At 43.5% G+C, this 20,325-nt stretch overlaps 1 protein-coding gene across 2 annotated transcripts in view; it reads left to right on the forward strand.

Annotated features, from left to right (window-relative positions):
* The window catches only part of LOC111224365 (recombining binding protein suppressor of hairless-like protein), a 37,860-nt gene extending 19,061 nt beyond the window's left edge, over nt 1-18,799 (forward strand). For both annotated transcript variants that reach the window (XM_022748828.1, XM_022748829.1), the window contains exons 10-14: nt 2,338-2,478; nt 2,611-2,766; nt 4,895-4,998; nt 7,804-8,123; nt 18,760-18,799. In XM_022748828.1, the coding sequence (XP_022604549.1) occupies nt 2,338-2,478; nt 2,611-2,766; nt 4,895-4,998; nt 7,804-8,104 (702 nt within the window). In that variant the 3' untranslated portion in view covers nt 8,105-8,123; nt 18,760-18,799. The remainder of the gene's footprint in view (nt 1-2,337; nt 2,479-2,610; nt 2,767-4,894; nt 4,999-7,803; nt 8,124-18,759) is intronic.
* The last annotated feature ends 1,526 nt before the right edge of the window (nt 18,800-20,325 follow it).

Consider the following 20,325-nt stretch of genomic DNA (forward strand, 5'->3'; position numbering starts at 1 on the left):
TATGATTGTTTATAACCACAGGAAAAGGTTCTCACACTCTGTTCCAATCACAGAGTCAGAGGCTTAATCACTACTCTCACCCTGTATGTCTTACAGATGTGTCTGTGCAGCTGTTACATAACTTGCTAATCCCCAAACTGCTGTTATTGTTCCTCCCATCATCCACTTTAAGTTTCACTGAGACGTCTCTCAGCAGAATCCCTCACATTTCGCTGAGCAGACTCTTTCTCAGCACCTCCTAAACTGCTGTCATAACAACCTCAGCCGCCGGCCTGGTGGTGGAAGGTGAATGTATAGCTGCACACTACACCTCTACATGTTTTCATAGTTGAGGCCTATTGCTGCTTGGTTTGTTTGAAGATAGAGGATTTTTCCTTTGCGTGACGAGCAGCTCTGTCGGTTGTGTGGTTGTGGTCGACGCTCAAGGACTGAGGAGCTGAAGGAAGATGTACAGAACAAAACGTTGAGCTGCATCAGCAGCTGTGAATAGACTTAAATATGAGAACAAGGTGTTTAATATTCTGCGTGCGGTGCAGGTTGGGGTGTGTTGGTGTGTCGGTTCTTAGGGTTGGGGCCTGAGGACCAGAAGTCACTCACTGAAACCTCCAGCGACGTACAGACCACCTGGTCGATGGACAGTTTGTGCAGCTTTTTGAAAATCTCTGTGTCAGCGAGCTGCAGGAAGCTGGTGTGTTTCTGCTGCTCTGTCTACTGTACATTGTTTTCTCAGCCAGACGACTACTGTGACCTTTGACCTGACTCTTGGTCTTAAAGGTCCCATATTTTCCTGTTTTTTATTTGAAGTGTTGATCCATAGACGGACACTCTTGGTCCCCAGAGGATGAATCTTAGAAACGCTGGTGATCCTCTAGTGCCACCGACAGGTCAACGTTTTTATTTGTCTAGTACAGGAGTGGCCAACCAGTCAGAGACTAAGAGCCACAATTTTTACTGTGTTACTGCAAAGAGCCAGATTTACTGTAAATGTCACACATCAACATGATAATGACAAAAATTGACTCCCACAGAAGTAAGACCACAGGCCAGTCATTTTCAACAATGAACTCTGTGTGCACTGTCTCACAAACAAACTCTCAGTTCAATGTTCAGTTCATGTCTACAAACAAAAATATAATTAACAATAGCATTTTTTCTCTTGCCATGCGGGACTTCTGGGACTTCTGGCATTCCTTGCCCTCAACAGTCCTTTTCAAATCTGGTTTATAGTCAGTTGTTGCCACTCGAAGCAATTCCTTCACATGTGTGTCTGTCAGAACAGATCGATGCTTTGATTTCACGTGTTTCAGGGTAGAAAAAACAGACTCGCAGACGTATGTTGATCCAAACATTGACAATATCTTAAGCGCAGCCCGTTTGACATTTGGGTACTTTTCCATTGGCGCACTTTTCCAGAATTCAGTCCCTTCTCTCAAAGCAGGTTTCAGTTGGTCCTCTTCACAAAGATCGATCATCTCCAACTCAGCCGCAGCCTCATCTGTGACCAGCAGGGTTTTCAAACAGCCCGTCTCCGCATTAAACGGGTCGACGAGGAACGTAATCTGTGGCCTTTTCAGTTGAACATCACGGAACCGGGTCACAAAGCTTTCATGCAGGTTTTCAACCATTGTTGCATATCTGGCTATTTGGTTATTCAGGACAGCGCCGATGACTTGCCCGCTGGCTTTTAGCAGAGTGGGAAAATGCGTTAAATCTCTCTTCTGAATATGCGTCTTGAACAGCTTCAGTTTGTTGGCAAACGCAAACACACTTTGCACCAGGTCAGGCAGCATTTTTGACTTACCCTGCAGGGTCAGGTTCAGTCAAAAAAATAAACTCTCCCACTCTGTTAAAAACGTCCTGTGTTCATCTTCATATTTTTGTTTTGCTGTGCATTTTTTCTTGGTAGGCCTACACTACTCAACGGTTCTTCCCGCCAAGTCATTTGCGTCAGATGCACGCACTGTATAAAAACACAAAATTCGACATGAACGTAAGAGCCGCATGAAACCGGGCAAAGAGCCGCGGGTTGGCCAGGCCTGGTCTAGTACTTTAGTTTATGACCCAATACCTGCAGAACCAATGACGTCATCATCATCATCACCTGCAGTTTGAGTTTCACACTCACACCAAATTAAGATGGAGAACGTAACACCTGCTTAACATCCGCATGTTAGCATTGTCGTCGTGTGCATGTTAGCATGACTAGCATGACTGTAGACTCTAGTGATGAATTTATGACAAAAAAGATTTTGATTAGATATAAATTAAGAAATATATTGAAGAAGTAAATAATTAATTATTGGTTTTGTTTTTCTTCATCCTGGTAAATGCCACCAGGTGATTCGTAAGGTCAACAAGCAGTACGCCATCTTAGACGTGGACGAGCCGGTTTCTCAGCTTCACAAATGCGCCTTCCAGTTCAGAGACAATCCTCACGCCTACCTGTGTCTATCTAATGACACCATCATACAGTACCAGGTGAGACTGCCTCGTCCTCACTCCATCCTCCTCTTATTTCCTCCTTCTCCTCCATCTGTTCCTCCAGGCGCTAATCACACCTCCCCTCTCTCGCTCTTTCTTCCTCTGTTCCTCTGTCCTCCGTCCTCTCAGGCTCCCTCCAGCGTCAGAGACCCCAGCAGAGAGGTGCTGAACGACGGATCCTGCTGGACCATCATCGGAGTGGAAACAGTGGAATTCACCTTTAATCAGGGAATGGCCTGCATCCAGACTCCAGTCAGTCCTTTTCCTGTTATTACAGGGTTAGAGGTGAGTAGGATCACACAGGTACTGAGACACCACACACACACACACACACACACACACTGACGCTCAGGGTGTTTCTCAGTGTAATGAAAATGAAAGAGGGTCAGTGTGACTGAGGACAAATAAAATAAAATAAATTTTTCCGTTTTTACTGTCAGTTATTTCAAAGCAAAAAACAAGAAACATCAAATTGGAAGAAATTGTCCAGTTCTGATGTTTGCAAATTTCTTTATTTTTCATTTTTCCTTCCTTTTTTCCTTCATTTTGAATTTAAGAATGACGAAAGGAAGGAATGGAAGTTAAGGTAAATATTTCAGAATAAAAGCAAAGAGGAAAGAGTGGCCTTTCTATAAAGTGTAACATAATCTAAGCACGGACAGACACATACAGATAAAGATCTTTTTTGTTTCGCATCAAGACGAATGATAAATACTCTATCAGATGTGTGAATTAATATGTGGAAACGTTTAGTGTTGTTTAAAGTGACCAGCAGAGGCGCTCAATGTCACCAGATTATTGTTCACCCTTTCAACAAATAACAAGTTAATATTCTACCACATGATGGAGCTAACGTTCACGTTTTAGAGCTGTTGTTGGTTGTTTGTTGTTTGTTGACAATCGACAACCTCGATTCTAAATTTCATCAGTCCTCAGCCAGACATCCACCAAAGTGGTACTGATCGTTCTCATGTTTTCAATAGGCAGCTTTTAGGCCGTTTATTTAATCATAAAGAACAGAACAACCATATAATGTCACTATATCACACATTAGTAGCCTCTCAGGTCGAGTCTACAGACAATTCATAGAGAGTGAGTTCTTGAAATGAGCAAATAATAAACACATCATCAACGTCTGTGTATAATTTTACACTTGATGGCCACGCTATCCCTCTGGCTTTTATTTTGAAATATTAACCTTTACCTGACTTCACTTCTTCATTCTTTAATTCAACAAAGAAAAATGGAAAAAAATGAATTAACAAACACCACAGCTTCTACAACGGCTCTCATGTGAAGTTTTTCTGGTTTTTGGTTTAAAAAGAAGAAACGGAAATCCCATCGTTTTTTTCGTTTTTTGGTTCTTGGTTTGAAAATAAAAAACAAACTTCCTGAATGTGCATTAACAGAGTGCTGAGACACATTAACTTTAATACACAGAGTGAAGTTGTTTCACTTCTGCTTCATTTCAGGAACTCCTTTCAATTCATAATATTTATGAGATTAAACTTGATGTTTTAGAAACTGCTACAGCCTCTTCGACCGCAGCTTCCTCTTCTACAAAATGCTCAGAGGTCCGAGGCACCAGAGAAGAGGAACTGAACCGACTCCTCAGAACATACGTTCAAGTTTAACAGAGACTCAGCCAACCAGAGAGAAAGGGAACGCCTAGGTTCAACGTAAAACAACAAGCAGGTGCAGCTGCTGAACGATGAGCTGCTGTGGGATCTTTAGCCATTTAACTACAGATCATGTAAATGTTACATCGGAAGAAATCACTGAGAATCACTCATTAATTACGTGAACAGATCTGTAAAAACTACAGTCACGGTGGCGTTGTCTCACTCAACATCTGATGTGGAGTTTACATCGAGACTCAGGAGCCGCTCCAACAGTTTCATTTGTTACAGTTGAAGACAGTCAGGTCGATGGTCAATGGATGAGAGACATCAAAGTACATAAAGACCAAATAAGTACTAACAATAATAAAATAGAGGAAATCAAGCTGACATCACTTCCACTTACTTCATTTATGCATCCACCATCTTGGTATTTTCTTTGCCTTGAGTGGATTAAACCAAGTAAAATAACATGAGGTTTGAAAAGTCCATTCTTTAACTCACAGTGGTTCTTTGTTCTCTGTGGTTTGGAGGGAAAGGGCTTCGCAGACAGAAGGGTGGGGTTATAAAACTTCCTGGGTGTGGTTAATAGGATGACAGGTGATTTCAGGTAAGGCAGGGTGTTAAGCTTGTGATTGAACAATATCTCAAAGCAGGGGCGGAGCCAGACATCGTAAACATTCGGCACTTTGCCCAAACGTAAGGGGCCGAAAATGAAGCCATCACACTTTTTGAATTTTGTGTGTGTGTGTGTGTGTGTGTGTGTGTGTGTGTGTGTGTGTGTGTGTGTCCAGGTGAACGGTGGAGGACACGTTGCCATGCTGGAAATCCATGGAGAAAACTTCAGCCCTCATCTCAAAGTGTGGTTTGGCAACAGCGAGGCCGAGACCATGTTCAAGTGAGTTAGAAAAGTGAATAATAGACAGATGGGCAAAAGATACGTCTTTAAAATGTTTGTTTTTCTTTAGATGAATTTCCCCTAGGGGATAAATAAAGTATCTATCTATCTGTCTAAAAGGTCTGTTTGTGAAACTGGTAAAAAAAAATTAATTCTTTACTTTTTATCAGTTTGATTTCAAAGTGTCATAAAAGTCAGTTTCTTTACGTTCAAAAATTGACCCCGAATCCATTTTCTTGGTTATAAAAGTTGATCTCTCAACTTCTGTCTTTGTTTAACTCTCAGCCTGAGACGCCCTATTTTTCAATTTATGGCTGTTTCATGCCTTTTTCTCTCGTGCTGCTTCACCACTGAGGCACCAGGTGTGGAGCTGAGCAGCACAAGGGGCAAATTAAAGCTGAAGTCTTGTTTAAGTGAGACTGCTCGGGTCTGTGAAGCTCATAAAAGTTGACCCAAATATGAACATTTTTATGGCATTTTCACGTAAAAAATATTAAGTGGCACCTCCAGACCAAATATTATGTAACCAAGCAGTTTGAACCCAAATTATATTTCATTTGACCCAGATTTCAAAAGCAGTTATTTTGCTGTTTGTTGAGGAATTTCAATAAAACGCAACAGACTTGAGTCACTCTGCTGAGAATCATGTGATGTTTCAGAAAGAACGTCGTATTCACATTTAGGATGTGTTGTCATACGACTTACAATGTGTCAAAATATAATTCATAATATAATTCAGAATGTTAAAGTATGAGATTAATCCTCACACTGGTTTGTTTGGCTTGAATTTTTCAAGCCAAACAAATTATGAACACTTGAATGATGATTCGGTTATGAAAATAACTGTAGATTGATTTTCTGTTGACTGAAGATTAATCAACTAAATCAATCGTCTTTATTCCCTTTTCACCTCTTCACTGTTTCACAGTTTTGTTCTGGCGTCATTTAGGTAAAAAAAAAATCTCCTTATTTGTTCAGGACAAATTCTGGACATCATTTGGTTTTCCCAACAAGTTTGACCACAAATATTCATTCATTCATTTACTGAACTTTCCTATTTACCCGTGTTCATCCGTGTGGACAGACCTGAGAAGCATAAAGGGGCTTATGTTGTACTGAGCCCAGCTTACAGGAACAATCCTCTCTCTAACTCTTGTGTTGGGAGTCTGTATGTTACAGCGGGGCTCTGCAGAAACTTGACATCCAGGCGTCCCCTCACAGACTCTCACATGACGCATCCCGAAGCCAAATACCGTCTCTGACGTCAAAATCCACCTCAGATCCCACACCTGAAGTGCTGAGACATCGTATGCCGGGGTCTCTGGCTGCGAGCGGCTCGCCACGAGGTTCTGCAAATATCCCTCCCGTCTGCAGCGGCTCGGCAGCGCAGGGGAAAGCCGTGTTTGTGTAACAGTCATCCACAATGTGCTGTTTGTACGAGAAGCTGCAGCCAATTAGGAACCTGATCCCTCACTGCCACGAGAGCCAGAGGTGTAGGATGGGTTTGAATGGAACACCTTATAAAGGGGCATTCAAGATGTCTGCTGCTCGCTGGTGTTTCATATCAGCCACACGACTCTGTTTAGTCTGTCACATAATCATGTCATTATCTACTTATCTGCAGTTTCACTATTCTCAGTGCTGTTGCTTTATTTTTCTCCTTCTAATGAACATTTACACTGAACGTCTCTGTTTATAAATGTGCTGTATAAATACAGTTAAACTGCGTTACTACTTAAATGTCATTTTCTCCTGGGACGCTAGAGTTTATCATTTTTAAACAGACAGTCAGAGCCAGAGCTGTAATGTTTTTTGGGCTGTCTGTCTCATTCAAAGGTCAAAGGTCAAGGTCGTGGTGACCTCACGAATCATGGTTTTGGCCTTGTGAACACGGTATCTCAGTAACGCCTTGAGGGAACTGTAACTTTACTTAAATTTGGCACAAACAGTCATGTTGTGGTGTTTGTGTCTCTTTCTTTGAGCTGTGTGTTTGGTCTCCAGCTCCTGAGGGAAACATCTGGCTCTTTAGCTGCTAAATGCTCCACTATGTTCACCTGCTGCTCTCTGACTGAGTCTGTCTGGACAGTGGCTCTTTACAGCTGTCCCTCTGAAAACATCTGCCTGCTGCATCTGGAAATGAAGCAAACAGTGAAGTCGAGTTGGTTCATAAATGTTCGTATAATTTACAGCTGAAGTCAATGCTGTACAGAATGAATTTTACCCCAGAGAGGAAGCAGGAGATGAGGAGTGAAATGTCATTTTTATGTTAGTCTTGTGATCTTCTTCCCTCTCTGTTGATATTTAATCTGTGTGTTCGAAGACTTTGTTTATTAGGCACCAATAGAAAAGACAGGTGGAGGTCACACTATAGCACTTATATCATTCTTTCACTATTTGCAGCTTCTAATTATTTAACATTTAATTAGGCTTTTTATGACATTAAAGGGAAGACGTATGTTACTTATATTTTATACTTAGAAACTATTTAAAAAAGAAACAGACTCTTGATTTATGAGCCTTTATAGAAATAAGAATTATAATGTGTGTGAAGTGTAAGGTTGTTGTGCTCCCTGTGGATTCCCTCTGGTCGCTGTAGTCTGTGTTGTGTTTGGAAGGTTTCCTGTCGATGTCATTTCTTATTGAACTCAGATAATAATGAAAAACAACAACAAAGTTTTAGGCTGATGGTTCTGATGATTCTCTGTCGGGTCGACGTCTTTCACCTGCAGCTGTTTTCCAGGTCGACTCAGCGTCGCCACATCACATCACAAATCTTCTCACTTTCATCCGTCTGTTTCTGCTCAGGTCTCCCAAATCTCTGCTCTGCGTCGTCCCTGACGTCTCCGTCTTCAGCGACGGCTGGCGCTGCCTGCGTCGCGTCATCACCGTCCCCCTGTCCCTCATCCGACTGGACGGCCTGATTTATCGCACGACGTTCAGCTTCACCTACACCCCCGAGCTCCACCCGTCGGCGCCTGTCCGAGGAGGAGGAGGAGGTGGAGGAGGGAAGAGGGAAGGAGGGACGGGCGGAGGACAGGAGGACGACGTCCTGTTAGAGACCATCCATCAGGAGTTCACCAGAGCCAATTTCCACCTCTTCATGTGACGCGAGCGACTGTCCTCAGGTGAAGTCTGATCATCAGGTGGAGCTCACAGCAGGAGGCTGAGGTTGGGGTTATAGATCAATATTGATCCTGTATCAGTGAACTATGCAACAGGGAAGCCACAGTTTCCCTCTGTGTCCTGTTAATCTTTGATAATGTCTATTGGATCAGAATATTAGGTACGCTGCAAATCCTGTCAGAACCACCTGTCAACAGGATCATTAGAAACACATGATACACACATATCACCCTTATTATTCATCTTATTTCAGAGGAAGTGACGCTGACATGGACTTCTTGTCTCAGAGACTCAGAGTAACGTTTGAGATCAAATAGAAACAACTTAAATGAGCGACTTGATTTAATAAATTTTGCCTTATAATTATGAATTTTCCCTGGTGAAGTCAGGAGGAATAATACAGTGTTTCTGACGTCGTAGCTCTGTGGGGAAAGTCTTTGTGCTTGTGGAGACAGTGTTAATGATGTGGCTCTGGGCCATAACACAATAATAATATGTACAATAATGAAATGTACCAGCAACAGACTTTCATTAGCAGTAACATTGTTCAGTAGAAAGTCTGATGGTTTCACGGTTGAATGAACAAACCTTCAACTGTAAAGTCCGACTTCATGCTGAGTTTCACATCACTGATCTCTGTGGCAAACAGACACATGATGTGTTCAGTGTCACTGTGAGAGGTGATGAAACACGAGTGGAGAACAAAGTGTAAATGCCTGAAAGAGAGGCCGGCGAGCTGTGGAGTGACAGACGGAGTGAAGTGAGCAGGAGGATGTTTTTCCTGGAGAACGGACACGCGAGCCGAGGCCTCGGTGTTGTGAGAGAAAGCAGCGGTGAAACACCGTCTGCCTCCCATTTGATCCTTTGAGAAGCAGCTTTCAACCCGATACTCTGTGGAATGACGGAGGCTGAAGCGTGATCCGGGCTCTGGGCGCAGCCGCCGTGTGAATGGCACTTTGTTACTCGACTGTAACTGTAATAATTCACGTGGGTTCAGCAGTGGAACGGCGGCGCGGGCGACTCCCAGAGGAGCTCCTGAATGTTTTCAATTACTTTACCATCACCATCATCATCATCATCAGTATGACACATCACACATCAAGTCATAGATCACTTTACTTTTTAAAGGCATTTTTAGTATTTAAACTTCCTGTCAAGCTTCACCCTCTTCACAGTGTGTTTCTGGTCTGTTGAAACTTCTTCTATTGTTTCAGTGTGAAATGAGTGTGTAGGAACATATTTGTGAATGAAACTTGGCCACACACACACACACACACACACACATACACACACACACACACACACACAGAGGAAGAGGCAGCTTTATGTGGAAATTCAGTGATATTGAAATGATCAAATCTCTTGAACTCTCATCTTCAGTTTCAAGAAACTGAAAATGCTCTTGTGTGATTCCCAAAACGGTTCAATAGTTCAGAATCAGGTTGTAGGAGTTAAATCTTCCACTTCGTTGATATTTTCTTGGAAAATTCACTGCAGTTCTCACTGTTGTGTTTGTCTCAGGAGTTTCTTGTAGTTTTCTACTTTACCACATGTGATAAACGAAGGCTCCAGAGCGGTGACCGCAGGAGTTCATCAGGTCTTGTTCAGTACGTCCTCGTCCGTCTGACTTTTTGTCCCTTAAAGCTCTCGTCCTTTTTATGTTAATCCAATTAATCAAAGTGTCCGGTACTCAACAAACCAACAAAGCTGATTCTGTTCTCCTCTTTGTTCCTTCTGTACGTTTGATCTTTAAAAGTTAAGTCATGATTAATTAAGTGTTCGGTGGAAAGCAAAACCAAAAGCCTCTTTTGTTCCAACCAAGTGAAGCAGGAGATAATAACACGAGCGTGACGGGACCTCCCACATGTTGCTCTATACGAAACCAAACATTCCTTCTCTTTTCATCCCTCGCATTCTTCTCCTTCTCAACATGGCTTCCTCTCCTCAGCACAGACGTCTTTCTTCATTCAGACCTGCTGTTTTCAGGGAAGAAGAAGTCGTGTAACATTTGTCTAAAGGTTCATGGGAAACACAGACTAGATCCCAGTTTAAGTGAAGGCAACAACTAACCAGCACCCGCCACATCCAAGTAGTTTCACTGAGATCATCTCACGCCACTTGTTGCTGTGGTGTGATTGGTCGACCTTTCTGATGTTGGAGTTTAGGTGCTGCTTCCCGCAGCGAGTGTCCGTCTGTCTGGAGACGTGAAGCAGGATTTAAACTTCTCTCTGAAGTTCTGTTTGTTCCTTCGTTACCCAAATATTTTTGTCTCTGTTTGTAACAGAAATCCTTCAGGAGACACTTTCTGAAAGTCTGTCGTTGTTCAGTTTGAGTGTCTTTGTCTTTTCGTCTCAGCTCTAAACACTTAAACACCACTTCCTGTGGTCAGATGACGCGTTGTAGAGTCTCCCTCAGTTTGAACATGTCCTGCCCTTTAAAGCTGGATGTACCAGAGGTCCCACTGTAGATATGTACAGTGTATCACAACAGCAGCACTACACACATGTAATGCACATGATCAGGAAGAATTGTTCTTAATGTGACAGTTCAGATTATTTGATGTGGGAGTGTGTGAGGTGCTGATCTACAGTCAGTGTATCACCTGCAGTAGACTCAGATCAGCTCCCAGTTTAGAGACGCAGCAGGAGCTGAGTGATGAGCTTCCATCGGCAAAAACATGTTTTAACCATTTAAAAAATGACAACAGAAAAAAACTAATATCAGTTTAAGTGTACGCTTTATTTTGAAAATTTTCGCTGCTTTATTTTGCCATCAAACAGCCCTTTAACACACCTACACTGAGCTCTGTCTGTCTCAAACAGCTGATCTGTGGAGGAATACTAGTAACTGATATTAGCTTTTTTCTGTGGTCATTTTTTAAAGTTGCTAAAACGTGTTTTTTTGCAGATGACCCCGTCCTCAGCAGCTCATCACTCAGCTGCTTCTATAAACTGGGAGCTGATCTGAACCTACTGCAGGTGAAACACTGAGTATAGAGAAGTGTCTCACACCGGCCCACATCTCACACCCAGCGAGCACTTTATTAGGAACACCACACTCACACTGAGTCTTTCTTTGCTCTCAACCAGATGAATGTGCAGCTGATAAATCTGCAGAATCATGTCAACATGGAGTCTCAGAGGAAAGATCCATGACATGAAGAACTGAGGCTGCTGCAGAGCAAAGGCAGGAACGTCTCAGTGTTGGTGTGGTGTTCCTAATAAAGTGCTCGATGAGTGTGTAATTATTGTGAGAGTATTTGCAAAGTTCCCTGTAATTTGGAACTCAAAATAAATAACTAAATCAAATGAAGGAGTCAGTTTCTCTCTTGGCCTTGAAACCTGAAGCATCAGCGTCCAGCTGTTACATAACCACAGTCTCCTGCAGCATCTGGTCCTCCATCCAGCCGAGCCTCCACCCAGCCTGCAGGCCTTCACCTTCCTTCATACCTCACGTGTCTCATATTCTGACAGGAACAGAACGGCATGTGTCTCTCTTCCTGCACTCTTTCTCCCTTCCTCTCCTCCTCCTCCTCCTCCTCGTCTTCCTCATCATTAACAAGACAAACATGTGTGAGAGAGGAGGAAGGAGACGGGCAGAAACACAAGACCATGCGGTCTCTCGGCTCCTAATCTCTATCATGTGGGAGAAACTTCAAACTGAGAGATTCACGTGCCCAAAACACTGACGCCCGCCACGTTTCCCTCCATCCTGGTGAATGAGGAGCCATATGAAAAGACCCATTCTTAGGTTCCCATCTATGGGAACACACCTCCATTCTCCATTCAGACCCTGAGCCTCCTGCACTCTCTGTGGTAAAGGCTCAGGTTTGCTGTTGAATGCAGCCTTTCTTTAAAACCTAAGCAGTCTGTCATCACAGGAGTCCCTCTGTTTTATGATTGTTAGAAATCAATAATAAGATTAAAGACAGACGTTCTTCGCACCACATTATATTTAAATACAGTTTCACCAAAATCCAAGACATAATTCCTCTTAGATTTTTCCACACTTGGTAATTTATTTACTTTGTGAGGCCGATTCTTCTCTGTGCACGACACACGCCTGTATCAGGGCCCGGACTCTGAGATTACACCTGTTCATGGCGACGCTGCAACCAAACGGCGAGGGAAACTGACTCTACTGAGCTTTTCTGACAGTTTCTGCAACTTTCCAACACGACATGGCCCAGGTGTGTGGAGGTGAGAGAGAGAGCAGGATTTGAACTTTTATCAGTCTTATCTTAAAGGTGGACGGAGCCTCCGTGGTTCTGGCTTTGTGAACGCATTACCTCCGTAACGCCTTGAGGGAATTTCTTCAAATTTGGTAGGAACCTTCACCCAGACTCGTTGATGAACTGATTAGACTTTGGTGGCCAAAGGTCAAAGGTCACTGGGATTCTGTTTGAACAGGGATGTGACCTGGAATTAGTCTGAGTGGCGGAGGGATACAACCAGGAGGAAGTGAATCTAGTTCTTAATAGAGCTGCTGCTGTTGTCGGGACTGTTTCGGCACATCGGACACATAAAGAGGAAGCAATCCGTTTAAGACTTTGGTTTAGGGAAGAGGTGAAAGGTCAGGATTAACTTCTGTTTTTAGTTTTCAGAATCAGGCGACGGTTAGTGCTGTGTTAAATGGAAGAGAACGGGTCACTCACAGTTCAAGATTCAGGGAAATTGGATTAGAATAAAGTTTTGAATCCTCACAGTGAAAACACACGTGCACGTGTGCGTACACAGGCCGTATTATACAGGGGCCTCACCTTCTCTAGCTCTCATATCCTTCACAGTGTGGTCGAGGGGCCCCCGCCGCTCTGCGCTCTCTTTGTATATTACAGTGGGATAAAGGAGCCTACTGTCCAACTCTGCTCTGCTTTACCACAATCCTCTTCCTGTATATCATCACCTCAACATCACTGTGATGGACAGACAGCGGGGCGAGGAGAGAGAAAACATGAGAAAACGCAGAGAGGCAAAAAAAAGGAGAGGAGGGAGGACCACAGCTTAGATGAAGAGAGAATCCACAAGAGAAGAAGAACTGGATAAAACAAGTTACTGAGTGGGAGAGGAATGTCTGAGATAAAGAGGAGGGAAAACAGAAGAGCTTGGCAATAAGATTTCAACAGATAAAGGTTTAATGAAAGGAGAAAAGGGTTTATGTGTCTGAGGGCAGACGGGGGCATCAGGGTTGGAGAACAGCAGATAAAAGACAAAAAGAGAAGACGCTCTTTGTCCGGCCACAGATCGGTCTGACAATAAAACCCTATCAGCTTGTCCTCGGAGAAGAAGGCAGAGCTCGTCAGTGGACAGTTGGACTGTTGCTCCCAGCTGTTCAGCCGCCGGTGGTGACAGGAGCTGTCGGTGAGGAATCCTCCTGTCAGAGCAATTGGAGAAATATGAGCAGAATGCTAATTGTGTAGCTAACGGAGCATGGGAAATATGGGAGGAATGCTAATGATGGTTAATAGAGATTATACCCAGGTGGTAGCAGGAGTCGTGCCCTGGAACAAAGCAGGATCTGGGGAAGATGATGGGAAGACCGTGTAGACACTGCACCGCGAGGACAAACAGTTCAAACCACCTGCTTTTTCCTTTTTCCATCAGGTGATGGACTGATCCGGTAAATCCAAGTGAAAGCTGTTACAGCTGGACACAGTCTGAAGCTGCTTCTCAGCTGGTCCTCTCATAGTCTGCTGAGAGACCATAAACACAACACTGACGTGTTCTGCCCTTATAAAGCTGGGAACACGTTACTTTAAAGAACATTATCATTCAGTTGTCAGAGTCATTTTTCTGTCCACCTGTTAAATCTGACTCTTCTCCTTGTCTTGTCGCTCTGTGTTTGGTCTCCACCAACATCTGGCTCTTTACCTGCTAAATGCTCCACTGTGTTCAACAGCTGCTCTCGGACTTTGAGGTGTGGCTCTGGGCAGGTGGTGTACAGTGTGTTTTAGACTGAACCAGAGCAGTAAAGTGAAACTGGAACACTGAAACTTTATTATAATGACAGTCAGAAAGAGACAGGAAAGGTAGAGAGAGAGAGAGAGAGAGAGAGAGAGAGAGAGAGAGAGGGGATGACTTGCAGCAAAGAGCCACGGGTCAGACTCGAACCCGGGCGGCCAGGATGTTACACGCTCCAGCAGGTGAGCCGCGAGTCGCCCCAATTAGAGTATTTTCAATGTAAAAACCCATTACACTGTCATAAGATGTTGCTGATTGGAGACATATGCATGTGTTTCCATGGATACAGTGAGTGAACAGACACAATAGGCTCATGTCAGTCAGTGTCGGTCCATCATTGAACAGCTGTGACGGTGCCTCACCTGTATTCTGGAGCAACTCGCTGGAGCAGCTCTGCTTCATTAGCAGCTGTTATTGTGTCGGAGCTGGAGCTGGTTGACTGGTCGTTCAGCCTGGTGACTCGGTAATTACTGCTGTTTCTCATTTTCCGCCTCCATCTCCGTCTTTCCTTCATCCTGAAGCAGAAAACCTCAGACTGACGCCAGTGTCGACCAACGCAGAACTAAACTTTAGCACAGAATCTCTTCAAAGGTTTTCCTACTTAAGTTCAGCAGAGAAAGATTTTACAGCAGTAAAATTCTGCTGCATCATTCAGGGCGTCTCCCGGGCGTTGAACAGTCTGCTTGTTCATTTTCTTCATTTATCTCCATGTTGCATTGAAGATAAAGTCAGACGTACCTTCAGTTTTTCTTTTCCCCCTTACTTTGGTCACTAAGATCTTTTGTGCAACAGTTTAAGTGACTTTAAGGGATTTATTAAGTACAATACTAAGATAAGGAGAAAACTAAATAACTCATTGTGATTTTATATTTTGCTTTTTACCAGTTGGACCTTTGTGTTTATTCAGAATAAAAGGTGTTTGTGTGAATCGTTGTTTCGCTGTGGTCGGCTGCTGCTGTCTGTTTGTGATCTGTTTGGCTACTGCTGGCTGCACAACACGTTCCCCCTCTGGGATAATAAAGATATTTCAACCTACAACCTTAAATACTTAAGTGAACCTTTCAGGGAAACTTTAAGGGTGAAACTTAAGGGTGTTTTGTGCAACAGTCTTTATTTAAGAAAACCTTAACTCAGACTTTAAGGAAAATCTTAACTTAAGGTGTTCTGTGCAACTCCCCCTGGACTCTAGGGGGAGTCGCTTGGTTGCAAATGCGGTCTTTGCTCAGCTCGGGTTATCTGAGGCCTCAAGTAGCTGCACAGTCATAATTACACAGAAATACATGTTTCAGAGAAGCAGCAACAGGAAACTGTTTATTATTTATGGTGTTTTCAATGAGAGCAGGACGTCTGGTCCCTCTGGTCCACAACCAGTAAAACAAACCTTAACTAAATTAACTGAATTAATCTCTTTTGTTATTAGAAGAGGAAGTGAGAGAACAACTAAAGTTCACACAGTCACATTTAAAACTTTCAAATGGATGATTTGGATGAAGCAGCAGCAGCTGGAGGCCGATGTGTCTGAACATTCAACATACAAACAAAGCTTCAGTCCAGTCGTGTGTGTGTGTGTGTGTGTGTGTGTGTGTGTGTGTGTGTGTGTGTGTGTGTGTGTGTGTGTGTGTGTAAAACAGCTGCATCAGAAGATAATGTCCAATGTATCAGCGGATGTTACATAACATTGTTTTGTGTTTGTGTGTGAGTGTGTGTGTTTGTGTGTCGTGAGGTCCCGAAGTGGGATTTTGAATGGGGGGGGGGGGTCAGTGGATGTTACATAACATTGTTTTGTTTGTGTGTTTTGTGTGTGTGTGTGTGTGTGTACATACAGTATCTAGTATCCGTGTGTGTTTGATAAGTGTCACGTCAGAGGACGTTAGTCCAGATACCCGGGCGGCTCAGGGTCATGTGTAGAGCAGGATTTGAGCAGAGAGAATTTACGAGCCTCCGCAGACATTAAACACCTCGTATCATGGTGTGAAAAGTGTTTTACGAGCTCATGGCGAATATCATCCATCATCATCATCAAATAGTCAAACAGTCTGAAACAGCCTACATTCTGAAAATCACCTGGATGAGGAAATACCGCCGAGGTGTTTTACGCTTGGGTAAAACACCTCGGCTTGGTCAACAGGTTTTACCTGAAATATTTTTATTGGATCAGTCAGAAAACAGTCAGCCAATCAGAGGAGAGGCTCAGAGCCTCCTCTCTTCTGATTGGCTCACCGACCTGTTGTTACTAGAGCTGCAGAGAGAAGCCTGAGAGAGGAGATGTAAAACTACACTGAGATGGTTTTTATATCTTCTTATGGATCAACACTAAAGATAAAACACAGAAGAAGAAGAAGACGTTTTATATTTTAACTTTAAATAAAATTCAGTTTTTCTTATTTTGAACAGGATCAATAAAGTTTTAAAAAATGAACATTTGTTGACAGTGTAAACTTCAGCTGCTCACAGTCTGATGTTTTTATTGCTCCTGTTGAAAGGATCCAGTTTATTTTCCTCCTGGTCACAGAAGGTTTAAGATGTCGTCTGGCAAACAGATGTTTCTGAACAACAGCTTTTTATCACATCAACATGAAGCTGAGTGTGAGCTGACACTATGGGGGGGGGGGGGGGGGAGTGGGAGGGGGGGGGGGGGGGGGGGGACATATAGACTATGTCTCATTCTGGATCAAATTTTGTCTTGAAAAGATATAAAGTTTTCTTTAGTGATTTAGTGCAAAAAGAGAAAATCACATCTGCACATTTTAACACATTTCACCTGTCGCTCTGATCCAGAGTTTAATGAGAGAAACAGAAACAAGTTTTAATTGCAACTCAAAACCAAATGTTGACATAAAATATCTCTAATCTACCCACCGCTGTGAGAGGAGAGTGTGTGTGTTTTAATGACTGTTGACCCACAGTGGAGCTCACTGACCTTCACATCCTCCTGCCAACCTGTGAACTCAATGCCACAGGAGCCCTGAGAGGACACACACATACACACACACCTACACACACCTACACACACCTACACACACCTACACACACCTACACACACCTACACACACCTACACACACCTACACACACCTACACACACCTACACACACCTACACACACCTACACACACCTACACACACCTACACACACCTACACACACCTACACACACCTACACACACCTACACACACCTACACACACCTACACACACCTACACACACCTACACACACCTACACACACCTACACACACCTACACACACCTACACACACCTACACACACCTACACACACCTACACACACCTACACACACCTACACACACCTACACACACCTACACACACCTACACACACCTACACACACCTACACACACCTACACACACCTACACACACCTACACACACCTACACACACCTACACACACCTACACACACCTACACACACCTACACACACCTACACACACCTACACACACCTACACACACCTACACACACCTACACACACCTACACACACCTACACACACCTACACACACCTACACACACCTACACACACCTACACACACCTACACACACCTACACACACCTACACACACCTACACACACCTACACACACCTACACACACCTACACACACCTACACACACCTACACACACCTACACACACCTACACACACCTACACACACCTACACACACCTACACACACCTACACACACCTACACACACCTACACACACCTACACACACCTACACACACCTACACACACCTACACACACCTACACACACCTACACACACCTACACACACCTACACACACCTACACACACCTACACACACCTACACACACCTACACACACCTACACACACCTACACACACCTACACACACCTACACACACCTACACACACCTACACACACCTACACACACCTACACACACCTACACACACCTACACACACCTACACACACCTACACACACCTACACACACCTACACACACCTACACACACCTACACACACCTACACACACCTACACACACCTACACACACCTACACACACCTACACACACCTACACACACACACACACATCTACACACACACACACACACACACAGTAGTGTCCAGTGTGAGATCATAGCGAACTTTGTTCATGTGGGTGGAAAGTGGAACCAACCTGATAAAAGATAAAATGCTCTCAGGTGTCAGTTTATTAGGAACACCTAACACACCTTCATGCAGTCTAATAAACACACAGCGCTACACAATTCAGTGTGTGTGTGTGTGTGTGTGTGTGTGTGTGTGTACGCAGCTGTGTTGACTCTGAATGTGAACCTACTTCCTGATAGGAAGCACTTACCCACAGGAATACTGTCTAGGGAGGTTAATGACTCACACACGCACACACACACACACACACACACACACACACACAGTTGCAGTCAGATCTACTGTCGAACATGTTTCACACTCGTGAACAGTCGTTCGTGTCACTCCTTGTCCTCAGAAGTATCCTGTTTATCTGTCTGTGTTCAGTTTATGTGGATGAGTCAGAGACAAAGGTTCATGGTGTCACTTTATGTTTCAACACTTTTGGACGTTGTTGGACTCTTGATTTTATCTTTTGATTAATGTCCTGTTTTATTTTCTCTTTCCTTGTGTGTCTCATTTTAGTTTACTTTCTGTCTTTGTCTTGTGTTTTCCCCACAGACTGTAAATAAAGATGGCCGTAGTCTCCGTGACGTCACCCACAGGTTTCTGAAGAGAAGTTTTGAAGCTCAGACCACACCCTCGCCATCTTGGCAGTGTCTGACTCCGCCCCTAATTCCCAGATAATCCAAATATGGTCAAAGAGGAGGGGTGCGTGTAGAGCTGAGACTTCAGTGCATGCTGGTTTGTGGCACCCACCTGTAACTCAAAGAGGCCACGCCCTCAATCCTCCTTAACTTTAGTCCTTAATAAAATGTAAACAGGTGAGTTATATAAACAGGTGAGTTATATAAACAGGTGTCATGAAGGAGGAAATCAGCTCTAGAGACCAAAACAGTTTTTGTACCAGGCTGTAAACATGTTTATTTCTGCTGTAAAGTTGGACATTTTAACATGGGAGTCTATGGGGACTGACTCACTGTTGGAGCCAGACTCTAGTGGTCGTTAGAGGAACTGCAGCTTTTGGTTCCTCTCATCTTTCAGCCTCGGAGGTTGATGCTTGGTTTTCCCTCCAGTGTGATTATCTGCTCCGTCCTGAAGTGTTTCACCTGTGTTCAGTCACCTTTGCCTCCCTTGGGTGTTTTTAGTCTCTGTGCTCCTTCTTGTCTTTGTCAGTCTGTTTTGCTCATGTTCACCTTCACCATTTGACTACTTGTTTCCTTTTGTTATTTCTTCAGTTATTCCTGCAAACTACACACACACACACACACACACACACACAGTGTCTAACACAGTTTCCTCTGACCAGCACCACAGACACATGAAGTTAATATGCTGTAAATGTGAACTGACCAAATGTTGATATTGAATGAAACAGTAAAAGATTCAGTGACAAAGTAAATGAAATGATTCTGTTCATGAACTGGAAGCAGCTGGTTAAACATTGTGGTGCCACATAAGAAAGAGGCAGTGGTTCATAAACATTCAACCAAAACCACAAACTTCCTGATCTCAGCGGAAACACTGCTGTTGTTATTGTCAAACATCTAATGACCCGACCGACAGATCAGTCTTGAAAAGGACCAAAGTCGTGTGAAGATGTTTCTATTGAACTAACAGAGCTGAGAGTTTTATTTCTCTGACTGAAACTGGATATATTAAAATGTTCCTCAAACAGCAGAATGAAGAAAAAGGAAATGAACTCATTCATCATTTTAAATACCACAGGTGAGCTCAGTGAGCTCTCAGTGGGTTGAAGGAGTACAGGAACAAGGAGAGATGTAGGAGGAGTTAGATCATGGTGGTTGCTGGCGGGTGGTGTTAGCCAGCTGTAGTGGGGCTGAGCCATGGATGTCAGAGAGGAGAGAGGACTGTCAGGATGTCCCTTGTGTGGAGGGTACACCTCATACCATTCAGATGTTGAACCAGCTCCACCTGTGTGTGTTTACACTGTTATTTAGTGCTGTGTAAATAATGTAAAAATACATTTATTATATACTGGATCACCATTAAAAACTGTTGAACCTACAGTTTTAATGGGATTACAGACATGCAAAATATATAAAACCTGCAAAAGAAATATCATTTCTTGCTCATCTTTCCCTCAAAGTTGCATATATTGTATTT

This window comes from Seriola dumerili, unplaced genomic scaffold (genome assembly GCF_002260705.1).
Source record: "Seriola dumerili isolate Sdu_G_001 unplaced genomic scaffold, Sdu_1.0 BDQW01000133.1, whole genome shotgun sequence".
NCBI lineage: Eukaryota > Metazoa > Chordata > Actinopteri > Carangiformes > Carangidae > Seriola > Seriola dumerili.